This window comes from Carcharhinus amblyrhynchos, chromosome 7 (assembly GCF_965287045.1).
Source record: "Carcharhinus amblyrhynchos chromosome 7, sCarAmb.v2.hapA, whole genome shotgun sequence".
In the NCBI taxonomy this organism is placed as follows: domain Eukaryota; kingdom Metazoa; phylum Chordata; class Chondrichthyes; order Carcharhiniformes; family Carcharhinidae; genus Carcharhinus; species Carcharhinus amblyrhynchos.
Window position 1 is genome coordinate 94,072,524 of NC_137330.1, and position 14,088 is coordinate 94,086,611.

The window sequence follows — 14,088 nt, forward strand, 5'->3', positions numbered from 1 at the left end:
AAGCTCCAATTAGATTTTGGTCAGGAATTAAAAAACAAGTAACAGTATGAAAATAATGTGCATTGCTGTTCAGGACCAGAATTGTATTTTGTCATTTTCAAAATCATAACCTTTTCTTACCTTATTTCATGGACATCTTCTTTAATACTTCAGCTCATTTACCTGTTTCTGTTGTGTCTGTCTGTAGTTCACGACAATACAGCACACAAGCTTTTACTGTCTTGACTTTTTTTGTAATATTACAAAATTCCCTGCACAGGAAAAATGCCACCCAGTCCTGTCATTAATAAATTATGTTGCATTGCTAAGGACACACTGCCTTTTTTCTCTCTGACATTTTCCCCAGAACAACTAGATTACTTCAGCATTTAATCATTATTGTGCTATTTCTATTTCAAATTAGCCTAAATAAGTGCCAGAACTTTGGAATTGGTAGATAGCTAAACTTTGTATTATCAGTGCATCCAGTAATAGTAATCATTTGAATAAAGAAAATAAAAACGAACTTTAAATCTGCATGTAGCTTGAATTATAGAGGGTTTGGAGATTGCTGTTTAGTTTCAGCAAAGAAACAATTCCAACTGCAGTATTGATCTTCACAATCGAAAGTGATTCATTGTCTTGTTGTCAGTGCCTGTGAAATGTTGTGTATCTAAATATGTTTGGACTAGTAGGCACCTTTTTGTCTTTACAATAGAGGTTAACACTAAAGTCGTCTTGATTTTAAAAAAAAGTATTCAAATGTTAGTAGTGCAGCTGGAGCTGATTCCACTTAACTCAGGATGCCAAAGAAAATTTGGGGTAAAGCATGTGAACCATTGACTCAGATATCCAGTACTTCATTTCTTAATTAAATATTAATTGTGTTTAATTGTATGCAGGCGGGCAATCACTTTGGATTCATTATTGCCCGTATAAGTAGACACAAACTGGTCGTTGGGTTAGGAGGTCTATGTTTGTAATTTATAAATAAATAAAATTTCATTATTGTTGAGATAATGTTATTATAGTGATATGTAAGATTATAAACAACATAAAAAGGATAAATTGGTATATTTAGATTTTGAGATAATTAAAAATGAGACTTGAGGGGATATGATTGGTAGAAGGAGATACGATTATCATCAAAAACAAGAAATAAATGAGAGGAAAACCAAAATCTGCGAAGAAAAAAAAGGGAAGAAATTGTAATTTAAAATTGTTGAACTCAGTTTTAAGTCTGGACCATGAATGCATTGTGCTATTTACTGGATTTTTAATGCTATAAGTAATGCTTGTTCTAACAAATTTCTTACAGGTACAAGAGCACTATGAGAGTGAGACTCTGGAATGGACAGATCGTCCAAGACGAGACAAGGAACTACAAGAACATGAGAAAGTTTGTGAAGAAATGCTCAAACGAGAGCATGAACAGCAGAGATTGGAATTAAAAGCTCAAAGGCTGAAAGAAAGTAAGAGTATGAATGTTATTTTATTGATGCTATAACCACAGCATTAATGGACGAGAAAGTGTTTATCTGGAGATCAGCATTCAGGCAGTGTCCTATTTTCTGTTTTTTTTTTCATCTAAAGTTTTAAAATGATTTCATAGTATTCACAGTGCAACTCCATCTTAATGTTCCAATAGTTGTCTTCATTCAAAATAAGCAAGTATTCCTGGCTTTCTGACTTTCCAACAGTTGTTCAACTTGTTCTCTTCCCAAAGTTGTCTGGTAACTTATGTGAATCTTCCTTTCCATTCCTCCTTTGCATTGATGGTGCAGTTGCTAGCTTCCAAAGGGAAAATTTATGTTTTTGGCTAACTGTTCTTAACTCTAATTGTGGTATTTGTAAAGAACCTCCTGCATTACTTAGTTCTATTGTACCATTGCAGCCAATATTAAGTTTTTATCTTTGCTGGATTGTTTGTATCATTTCTTTGTATCATCTTTAAAATAGGCGCATTTAAATTCATCCCTGTCTTATGCCCTTTCTTCACACTTTCAGTTCACACTGTCTTTTTAGAAATTTGTTAATGACTACCCTATTCCCAAGATAGGTAATCCAATCTGCCTTTGACTGAAAACAACTTGTATTTTGATCTAGACTTGTTAAAGTTTACGGAGTGTGCAAAAATGGCCTTCAAATTGACCATTTTAAAAAGTTCTAACCTGGTGGGTGGCATGATGGTTAGCACTGCTGCCTCAGTGTCAAGGACCCAGGTTCAATTCCAGCCGCTGATGACTGTGGAGTTTGCCCATTCTTCCCATGTCTGCATGTGTTTCCTCTGGGTCCACCAGTTTCCTACCACACTGCAAAGATGTGTGGATGAGCTATGCTAAATTGCCCCTTAGTCAGGGGGATTAGCAGGGTAAATACATGGGATTACAGGGATAGGGCATGGATGGGATTGTTGTCAGTGAAGCCTTAATGGGTCGAATGGTCTCCTACACCATACGGATTCTGTGAATTTATAATCCATGTTTGTCAGTATTGTTTTTAGCATGACTGTTTTGCTTATAGGATCAACAGTAATTACCTCTTGAGTTTGGACTTGAATATTTTCATAAATCATGTTTCGTTGCCTTGGACATCTTAGTGTCTAGGTCTAGGCAGTTCCATGGTCTTTTGGCAATGTCATTTTCAAGGCTATCCAGTTACCTATTTCATTACTTTGTGCTGTACCTAATGTCTCATCCTTTTATTGTATCTATATTAATTAGGATTTCCCAGAGCTCTGTTCCCTCATGCACTCAGTTTCTATTTATCGGTGATCATTTCTGTTTTTTTGTCAAGTCTTGCTTACTCTGTTGTTAATTCCACTCTGCTCCATTCAGATCACTGGTCCATAGTGCATACAACCTCCAGTCATCTCTTTAACTTTGTAGCTCAAACAGTAGAATACAAAGCAAAATAAATCATAGTCATACTACATTTTATTCAGATCAGACCATACCTTAAGTACTGTGACCAGTTCTGACCATGAACACACACAAAAACACTGAGGCATTGGAGTTGATGGAGCTTTTATGTTTGACCACACTTCTATGCTGCCACTTTCACCATTCAACACTAGTAAATCTACCTGTTCACCTGATGGGTTTTTTTTTGCCTACATTTGGCCACCATCTTCTTTATCTGACTGCCCATATGAAGTAATGTACATAAGGATTACAGCACGGCTGATATTTCAGTTTATTTCTAACATGTAGACACCATGTGTGGTAATGTGTTAGCTATAACTTGACAACAGGTCTAGGAGGAACAGTAAGGCTAGTGAAGTAAAGACAAGTTTAAGCTTGCAACCAGTATCTGGAGCTTTGATCTGCACTTGTGGGAGGGAACAAGTAATTAGAAATGTTTCAGGACAACGGTAGGTGTCAGGTTTATCATTGGAGTGAGACAGATTGTGATTCTTTGCAAGACTCATGGGTGTTTAATCATCAGTGGCATCTATAGTAAGTCGCATGTTTAAATCAGCATGAGTGATTCACTCCTAATGTTTGAGAATCACACGTATCTTCGTTTTATCATTTTATAACTTTACAGCTCCTCTGAAGTTCCTTTATTGGGGAAGGAGAGCAATTATTGTGCTTTTAAGACTCCCATACAAGCAGGTACATGTGGTGATGCTGATACTGTGGCGATGGGGCGGGGTGGTTGGCAGCAGTGGCGGAGGAAGGATATTGCTATGTTTTATAGGGGATCTATGGATAGAAGAACCTTGGATGCAAAAAGGTTGAGAACCTTTGGTTTAAGGGAAAAAGGCTGGTAGGCAGGGCAACAAATTGCATTTTTTATAGTGCCTTCAACACAACAAAACACTTTCAGGTGCTTTACAGGGATGCCAGTTGACCCCTCTGCTTCTGATCAAGTTGTGGTATTGGGCTTCTTATGTCCCCTTGTTAGTTTCATACAAAATTTTAAAGAAAACAAATAATTTGATGTGAAAATGCAATGATCTGAATGCAGTCTGTGGATTTTGCACTCCTGGTTGTTTTTTTTTCCTTTTTATTGTTTTACAGGTATTTGATGTTAACCTACATAATACCTGCATGCTCATAGTCTTGCTGTTTAGTTACAATGACAATGAGCACAATACTGTTTGTGATCTTTTGCCTAAATCATTATTTTCATTCGACAAAAACATTCACATCTAAAAATAATTTATATGGTTGATGGCTAGGCACAAGTTTAACCCTTGAACTTTATACTGCAAAATTTAAGAGGGATTTGCTTGTATTTTTGTCTCCCTTGTCAACAATGAAATTTCTTCCACTTAAAAAGAATGAAAAATGTCATAAAATAACCAACTTGTTTGGTTTCTGATAGCATGGATGTATCAGTGTTTCAGTTTGCTTGTTATACAATATATAGCAATGCAAATAATATAAAATTGCATCCAAAAACAGACTTTCGTTTTGTTACAAATTGGTCAGAGGAAGAGACATGTCACCATCTAAGAACATTGCTAACATGTTTTTTTTTAATTAAATTGCCCCATCATAAAAGTTACATTTATTCATCTTTTACAGGAGACCGTTGCTCTGCACCAGCCATTTATCTGAGCTGTCACTTATGCTGCTATTCTAAATATACAAGTAATGATTAAAATAAAATCTGCTTGCACAACCATGTTGCAAAATTCACAGCATGCATGTGCAAGTGTTGGTGTTTTGCTTTATAGTTTTGCATTTATAACACTGGGAGTGGCTGACAACCCAGGAAAGTGGCTGGAAAGCTGCTGCGATAAAGATCAAGCCGGATACTGGAGGGGGGGAAATGCCAGGGTAGGTGCAGCCATTTTTTATTTAGGTTGGGTGGGGATTCCCAATCAAGCAACGCCTCAATATTAAAATTCTCATCTTTGTTTTTAAATCCCTCCATGGTCTTGCCCTTATTTTCTCTGCAATCTCCCTTAGCTTCACAAAACTCCCCCTGCCCCATCCCCAGAGGATTTCTGGACTTCGGCAGTTTTTGCCCTTCTGAGTACTCCACCGTTTGTAGCCAAGCCGTTAGCTGCCTAGGCACTAAGGCTGAGTTCAATCCCTATATCTATCTCCACCCCTCTATCCTCCTTTAATATGCTCCTTAAAACCTATCTGTTCAACTAAACTGTTGATCATCTGGCCTAATATTTCCTTTTGTGGATTGGTAATAAATCTTTTCCCGTAATACTCCTGTGAAGCACCTTGGGCCATTTTGTTGCATTGAAGGTATGATATAAATTAAACTTGTTGTTGAGAGAAGGGAGGTACGCTTTTATGCTTTCAAAATGCTCAAGGTCTGAGGCTACATCTTCTGGCATGTCTCCAAGTTCTGGTGACAAATCAGAAATTGTTAGCTGAGGTCATTTACAGTAGCAAAAAGGATGTTTGTTTTTGTAAATCTTCTTGTCCCTTTGAATTGAAAACTAAATGATCAGTTGGTCTGTTTTCTTTCAGTTACCTGAACTCTTAAGGTAGCTTTTTTCGATTACAATTGTTTTGGTGTCTCCATATTTGCACTAATCTGTATTATCATTGAACCATTTTGTTGTTATACCATTCTGCCTGTTAAAAGGACTGAATGCATTTGTCTCATCTAACAAATGCCATCCCTACCTTTTAAATGGATGTATCCATGGTATATGAGGAGCAGATGGATCAGCCTGATAGAGTTCAATCTCCAATTAGGTACATTTTTGGGAGCACTGCTTGAAAAACAATTTTGCAGGCTGCTATGCAAGCCAGTTTGATTAAGAGCAATGGAAATAATGACTGCTTCTGTTTGGAGATAGAGCCTTGCATAGATTTTCTTCTTTGTTTAGGGATGAGCTGATGGCATGTTCATAATTTCCTCTGGCTTCCATGAATAATATGCATCTAGATGGGTGTTTTTTAGGGCTTGCCTTAGATCATTAACTTCACCTAGCCATTGATAAGACCATTGAAAATGCCACTAACGAATCCCTGAGGTAACATTGAGGATACCATAACAAGCAGGGATAAATGCAAATATCTAGGACTTGAAGCTATTCAACATAACTATGTATTTTTTGGAGTTTTACTTAAAAATAATTTTGTATGCTTTATATCTGAGACTACCTCCATAAGCAAGCCCTTGCTTCCTAAGCAGTGGAATGTGCTTTTACCTAAAAATGTCTAGATAATTTGTAGGAGATTATGAATTGAGTAGTAAACTCCCACCAGTTATATCACTTGATCGTCCTCTGCTTCAGAGGAGAATAGGATAAACACTATCCAGCTGTACTTTAGACCATAAGCTTCCACACAAAATCTTGTCATATTAAGCTGATATTTCTCCTTGCGCTGTGTAATTGCAACGCTATATTCTGCACCCTATCCTTTCCTTCTCTCCTATGTACTCTGTGAACCAAATGTTTTGTCTATATAGCACATAAGAAACAGTACTTTTCACTGTATTCCAATATACGTGATAGATCAAATCAAGTTCATTCAACAACAAATGGGCAAGAGAATAAGTTTTCCAGCAACTACAGCTTAAAAAGTTGTGGAAGTTAGATTTGGCACAAAATTTTGAAAGGCAGGTGGGAAGGGTGCATCCTTAGTGACAGTAATGGGGGAGCCCTGCCTGAGGCCCAAGTAAGATAATCCACCAAGCATGCAACCACCTACCAGCCCGATCTTTGAATTCCTCCTGTCAGCCTCAAAATTGAAGTGACCCCTTATGTGACCAATTAATGACTACTTAAGAGTCTCAATTAGGGTGAAGGCAAGCAGACTGCTCTTGACTGTTCCAATTCCCTGCTAAATTGGGGACAGCTCAGGTTTATGCAGTTCCAGAAGTGGTTAGTAGCATCTAACAGGGTTCGCTACAGGGAAAAATTCTGTTTACTGTTTCTATCAGTTAGTTGGATATGGGGCGAGAGGATGTGGTGTTTAAATTTGTAGATATTACTGAAAAAGGAGGCACAAAATAATGTTGTGAACCAAAAGGAACTTTTTTAAGGATCTTTGATAAGGAGTGTGCATATTTAAAAAAAAATCATTGGCAGAAGTTTCCCTGTGCCAATAAATGAGTAATGGTACATTTTGGTTTTAAAAACATAGTAATTATACTTTTGAGGAAAAATTTGGAATATGTGTAAGTGCAAGGGGCAAGTTTACAAGATCTTTAAAAACAGGATTAAGAAGTTAGAACATAGAACATTACAGCGCAGAACAGGCCCTTCGGCCCACGATGTTGCGCCGACCAGTTTTTTTAAAAAAAAACACTGACCCACTAATCTAAACCAATCCCTTTTCGTCCATAAACCTATCCACAGATCTCTTAAACACCCCCAAACTAGGCGCATTTACAACCGCAGCAGGCAGGGCATTCCAATCCCTCACCACCCTCTGGGTAAAGAACCTACCCCTGACATCCGTCCTATAACTACCCCCCCTTAATTTAAAGCCATAGAGGAATGCTAAACATTACAACGAGAAATATAAAATAGAAAAGTCAAATTGCATCAAAACATTAGTAAAACCACAGTTGGAAAACTGAGTAGTTTTGTGTTCCACACCATGAGAAGCAGTATATCTTGATTAAATGTGAGGAAATGCAAATAAAGACAGCCTTACTACAACCTTTCCTCCTGGTTCAAGCATGCAGGTGACTCTCCCCATTCCTAAGGCCTCCCAATGTCTGCACATCAGACTCCAGTTCAACAACTCTAAGCTAAAGTTTTTCAAGGTATTACTGTGTATGTGGTTGACTTGGATTGCAGTGCTTTCCACAAATTCCCAGTACAGCAATTATTACATACCACCTGCATTGCCCTTTTTTATGTAGTTGCTTGGGTTATTAAGTTGTAGGTAGGATAACCCTGCTAGCCCTTCTTGTATTACAAATTCACTTAGATTTTTTTTCTCTCACTTCTCTTGCACTTCTGGCTAAATAATTGGGGCAGCCTATGGTACGCTATACTCTCCTTCCTTTTCAAAATGTTGCTTTCTTATCAATTACTGAGAAGGATAATTGTTAGTAAAAGATCAATTTTCAATTTCTGTTCCATTTCAGCCACTTGGCATGCTTTAAGCATCTGCTGCTGAACAGTGATTAGGGGAGGAATTTTACACACTCATTGGGGCAGGGATTGGTCTGTTTAATATGGTGAGCCATTCAAACTCCATCGACTTTGGCAGGACTGTAAAACCCTGCCAGCTTAAAATTTCACCCTTAAGTGAGAACCTTGGCTGACTCATTCGCTTCCCTAACCCAGGGATACTGAGGCTAAATCTAGCAGTCCAGACTCAACTTTTATTTGTTTTGTAATAAACTCCTTTTCCTTGTAGGCTTTGAAGAATAAACTATTCTTACTTGATATTGATTTTTGACCCAATTACCACTTTTGCTTAGTCTCCACTTGCTTGTTCTGTAAATTTGTTTATGTCCAGTATATTTTGAGAACTATTTCATTTGTTAAAGTGAGTGTTATTAACAGTCCCCTGTTCTTCATTCCCTTGAATTTGCACTTCAATTAAATATGAAATATAAATATATGAATGTATATTCCTAATTTTGAAAGATTGAATTATTTATTAATTTGAAGTAAACAAACTAAGTAACCATACATTCTTAAATAAGGTGATTTAGAAGATGAGTCAAACTTGCTTCATTCAAGTTAAGATTATAATATCTTTCAGTTTTGACTGGCTTTTCAAATTGTTAGTGTGATTTTGTTCATTCCTTGATCATGATGACTTTAATCACGTCTCACCATACAAAGTTGCACACAAATAAAGGCAATCTCTTTCCTTTTTCTCTATTGCTGCTGCAGCTGTTTTCTTCCACTTACCATCACCACCTCCTCTCCTAAAAGCATTGTTGCATTGCTAGGGTACAGTCCCATAGTTACCACTCATTCTCTGACGTCATATCCAAGTGGATGATATTCATGGTTGAATCTTGATTGTGAATGTCAGCACTACTAAGCCTTATCTTGCCCCCTCAAACGCCTATGTACAACATTTGCTGAATAGTGACTAATAGTGAGAACCTTAACTGACAGTTTTATTCCCTTCTTTAACCCAGGAATACTGAAGCCAAATATAATACATTTTGTATTTTTTTTTCATGGCACACTATGGGATCTTCACAGCATGCACACTGGTTAAGAAATACTTCCTTAGAGGCAAGGATGGGAGAAATTATCATGGGAGTTGAGGATTTGCTTTTGATTTATTATTGTCACGTGCATTAGTATACAGTGAAAAGTATTGTTTCTTGTGCGCTATATAGACAAAACATACCGTTCATAGAGAGGGAAACGAGAGAGTATAGAATGTAGTGTTACAGTCATAGCTAGGGTGTAGAGAAAGATCACCTTAGGTAAGCCTAGTCAAAATTCTGACAGCAGCAGTAGAGAAGCTGTTCTTGCATTGAATAAGTATTTTGTCTCTGTCTTCACAGCAAATGATATACATTATGTACCAAATATAGCGGGCATATAAGGGGCTAACAAGAGCAAATAACTCAAGGTAATTAGCAGAAAAAAAGCATTGGAGAAACTTAAGGGACTAAAAGCCAACAAAAGCTCAGATTCCTCCATGTATGTGCTTGTTTTCTGGCAGTTGCCATGACATCTTCATCCTCTAGCTGCTCTTCTATCCAACCCAAGCTCCATGAAACTCGGGGATAGTACTTGGAGTGATGGCTACATGTCCCTTCAGGAGAGAGAGAGATGTAAAGAAAACTGAAGCTGATTCTCACTTTTACAATCATTGAGTGAGCCATTGGGCTTTGATGGATACGGTTTTGGTGACTGGACCAGTCGGGTGGCTGCCTACAGTATACTCCTGCAAGAATGCCACTTCTGGCATTCTGCTGTGCTCTCCACACTATGGCCCTCCATGGAGGCGTGAACCTTGAAGAAGGTGAAACCTTGGAGGGGCACAGCTCATCAAAAGAAGGGGAGAAGCAAGACTTGGAAGAAGAGATAGAGAGGAAAGGTGTAGAACAAGCTAGACAAGGAGGAGGCCTGGCCTGGTGCTGGTATTGAGGGTCTTGTGAGGATGCCATTGAAAACACAACCTGTAATAAGTAAACTCACTACCAATGAAGGAGGCATATCTGACCAGAGCTTTCACTGTAGATACAGCCTTGCTTCCCTTCCCCATGTCAAACCACTTCTTTTGTACACTATTAATAAAAGGAGACCAACATATCTAATTTCACCTATAAATTACAATCACCCCAATGACTTGATTGTTTGAGTTATAAAGAAAGGCTGGATAGACTAGGACTTTTTTTCTCTGGAGCCCAGGAGGCTTAGAGGTAATCTTATAGAGGTCTATAAATAATGAGGGGCATAGATCAGCTAGATAGTCAATATCTTTTCCCAAAGGTAGAGGAGTCTAAAATTAGGAGGCATTGGTTTAAGATGAGAGGGGAGAGATACAAAAGGATCTAGAGGGGCAAGTTTTCACACACAGGGTGATGAGAGTCCGGAACAAGCTGCCAGAGGTCGTAGTAGAGGCAGGTACTGTTTTGTCTTTTAAAAAGCATTTACATGGTTAAGAAGGGGATAGAGGGATATGGGCCAAATGTGGGCAACTGGGACTAGCTTAGTGGTTACAGAAATGGGATGGCATGGCCAAGTTGGGCCAAAGAGCCTGTTTCCATGCTGTAAATCTTTATGACTCTATCCAGGGTCTATGTTCAGCACCAGGAGTACAATAATATGTGCTTAAAATGTATTCAGTTGATTAACATTTTCATTTGAGTAACTACATTAGGTAGTTAAATGCTAGCATAGTCATGATTGTGTCAATTTTAATTATATAAAATGTATATATGCAGAAGCCATTCAAAAAGGTGGACTATATGTCTGATGTAATTCTAATGACAGTATTTGATTATTTTTCTATGATACGTTTTCTTTGTAAACGATTCTTTAATCAATCCAGTAAAAACAGTACCATAATCTTTATTTCACAGAACTTCATTGCAGTGTTAATGTAAGCCTTACTTGTGATTAATAAATAAACTTTTTATTGAAGAGTGAACTGCAGCTCTTAAACAAACTGCCAAGCAAATTTAATCAGAGACCAAGTATTTATACACTTAGAATGGAATTCTCCCATGCCCTGCTGGAGGCTTCAATGGCAGGAGGTGGGGGGAGAGTTTGGCAGTTGGCCCAAAAATCCCACTTCTGACTTATGCTGGAAATAAGGCATTGATGACGCAGCTAATGATGACTGGGCCTAGAACACTATTCTTTGATGTCCTGAAGCTGAGGTGACTGACCTCCAACAACCACAACCATCTTCCTTTGTGGTAGTTGTGATTCCAATAAACAGAGTTCTCCCACTCCTCCTGCCCCCATTGACTCTAGTTTTGCTAAATTGCCCTGCTGCCACACTCTGTCAAATGCTACCTTGATGTCAAGGGCCGTCACTCTCACCTCACCTCTGGAGTTCAGCTCTTTTGTCCGTGGTTGAACGACAATTGTAATGAGATCAGAAGCTAAGTGGCCCTGACAGAATCCAAGCTGATGTCAGTGAGCAGGTGATTATTAAGCAAATGCCACTTTAGTGCACTGTTAATGACCCCTTCCATCATTTTTACTGATGATCAAGAAAAGATTGATAGGGAAGTGATTGGCAGAGTTGGATTTACATAGAAGCGTAGAAGATAGGAGCAGGAGGCAGCCATTTGTCCCTTTGTGTCTGTTGCGCCATTCATTAAAATCATGGCTAATCATCCAACTGGGTAACCTAATCCTGCTTTTTTTCCCCATAACCTTTGATCCCATTTGCCCCAAGTGCTATATCTAGCCACCTCTCAAATGCATTCAATGTTTTGGCATCAACTACTTCCTGTGGTAATGAATTCTACAGGCTTACCACTCTTTGGGTGAAGAAATGTCTCCTCACCGCCATCCTAAATGGCCTGCCCTGAATCCTCAGATTGTGACACCCCCACCATCAGGACCATCCTCCCTGTATCTATCCTGTCTAGATCTGTTAGAATTTTATGTCTCTATGAGATACCGCTCCCCCCCCCCCCCCCCCAAATTTGCCTGAACTCCAGCGAAAACAATCCTAACCTAGTCAATCTCTCCTTATACATCAGTCCTGCTATCTCCAGAATCAGCCTGGTAAACCTTCACTGCACTCCCTCAAGAGCAAGAACATCCTTTCTCAGAAAAAGAGACCAGAACGGCACACAATATTCTGTGGCCCTACCAAGGTGCTGTGTAGTTGCAACAACACATCCCTGGTCCTGTACTTGAAACCTCGCGCAATGAAGGCCAAGATGCCATTTGCCTTCTTTACTGCCTGCTGCACCTGCATGCCTACCTTCAGTGGTGCACAAGGACACCCAGGTCCCACTGCACACACTTCTCTTGCAATTTACAGCCATTGAGGTAGTAATCTGCTGCCTTGTTTTTGTTTCTAAAGTGAATAACCTCCTTGTCCAAATTATACTGCATCTGCCATTGACTAGTCCGCTCACCCAACCTGTCCAAATCATTCTGAAGGATCTCTGTATCCTCATCACAGTTCACTCTCCTACCCAACTTGGTATCATCTGCAAACTTTGAGATGTTACATTTTGTTCCCTCATCCAAATCATTTATATTATGAAGAGCTGGGGCCGCAGCACTGATCCCTGTGGCACCTCACTAGTTACTGCCTGCCAATTTGAAAAGCACCCTTTAATTTCTACTCTTTGTTTCCTCTCTGCCAACCATTTTCTATCCATCTCAATATACTTCCTCCAATCACGTGCACTTAATCTTGCACAATAATCTCTTTTGTGGGACTTTGTCAAACGTTTTCTGAAAGTCCAAATATACCACATTTACTGGTTCCCCCTCGTCAACTCTATTAGTTACATCTTCAAAGAACTCCAATAGATCTGTCAAGCATGATTTCCACGTCATAAATCCATGCTGACTGTCGGATCCTGCCATTGCTTTCTAATTGCTCTGCCATAAATTCCTTGCTAATGGACTCAAGAATTTTTCCCACTACCGATGTTAAGCTTACTGGTCTACAATTCCCTGTTTTCTCTCTACCTCCCTTTCTGAATATTGGAGTGACATTCGCTACCATCTAGTCTGCAGCAACTGTTCCAGAGTCTATAGAATCCTGGAAGATGACCACCGATGCATCCACTATTTGTAGAGCAACGCCCTTAAGTACTCTGGGATGTATCAGGTCCTGGAGATTTATCCGCCTTCAATCCTATCAACTTTCCCAGTACCATTTCTCTACTAACATTGATCTCCCTCAGTTCTTCCCTGTTCTAAATCTTGCATTCACCAACATTTCTGGCATCTGATTTGTCCCCTTTTGTAAAGATAGAATCAAAGTATGTATTCAGTTGCTCGGCCATTTCTTTGTCCCCTATTATACATTTCCTGTTTCTGTCTGTAGGGGACTTGCATCTGTCTTCTCCATTCCCTTTCTCTTCACATATTTATAGAAACTCAGTGTCAATCTTTGTTTGCTGTAGGCTTACTTTCATACTGTATTTGGCCTGCATTTGTGTACAGGACATCCCTAGGCAATTTTCCACATGGCAGCATGGATGCCAATGTTGCAGCTGTGCTGGAACAGCTTCGCTAAGGGCATGGCAAGTTTTAAAGTATATGATTTCAGTACTATTTCCAGAATATTTCTTTATCAAATAGGTGCCGGTCTTCAGGAATTCAATTCATCCTGTGATGCTGGAATAGCAGATTAGCTGTAAAGACTCTCATTCTAATCAGTATTCTGTAAACTGTGTGCCTTTATATGCCCTGTTTCTGCTCAGAACTCTCCACTCACCTGACGAAGGAACAGCGTTCCGAAAACTAGTGGTGTTTACTATCAAATAAACCTGTTGGATTTTAACTTGGTGTTGTGAGACTTCTTACCGTGTTTATCCTAGTCCAATGCCAGCATCTCCACATCATGCTGGGTACTTCCAGAGGAGGCAGAGATGGATCATCCACTCAGCTTCTAGCCAAGGATTATAGCAAATGCTTCTGCCTTATCTTTTGTATTGATGTGCTTGGCACCCCATTATTGAGGATGGGGATATTTTGTGGCATTTCCTCCTCTAGTGACTCATCGGTGAGCAAGTAATAGACAATAGCTCTGTCTATTA

General features: G+C 39.0%; 1 protein-coding gene across 4 annotated transcripts in view; it reads left to right on the forward strand.

Annotated features, from left to right (window-relative positions):
- Positions 1–14,088, forward strand: part of lca5 (lebercilin LCA5) — an 86,112-nt gene that overhangs the window by 54,273 nt on the left and 17,751 nt on the right. For all 4 annotated transcript variants that reach the window (XM_080192801.1, XM_080192803.1, XM_080192800.1 and 1 more), the window contains one exon: positions 1,298–1,451. In XM_080192801.1, the coding sequence (XP_080048927.1) occupies positions 1,298–1,451 (154 nt within the window). The remainder of the gene's footprint in view (positions 1–1,297; positions 1,452–14,088) is intronic.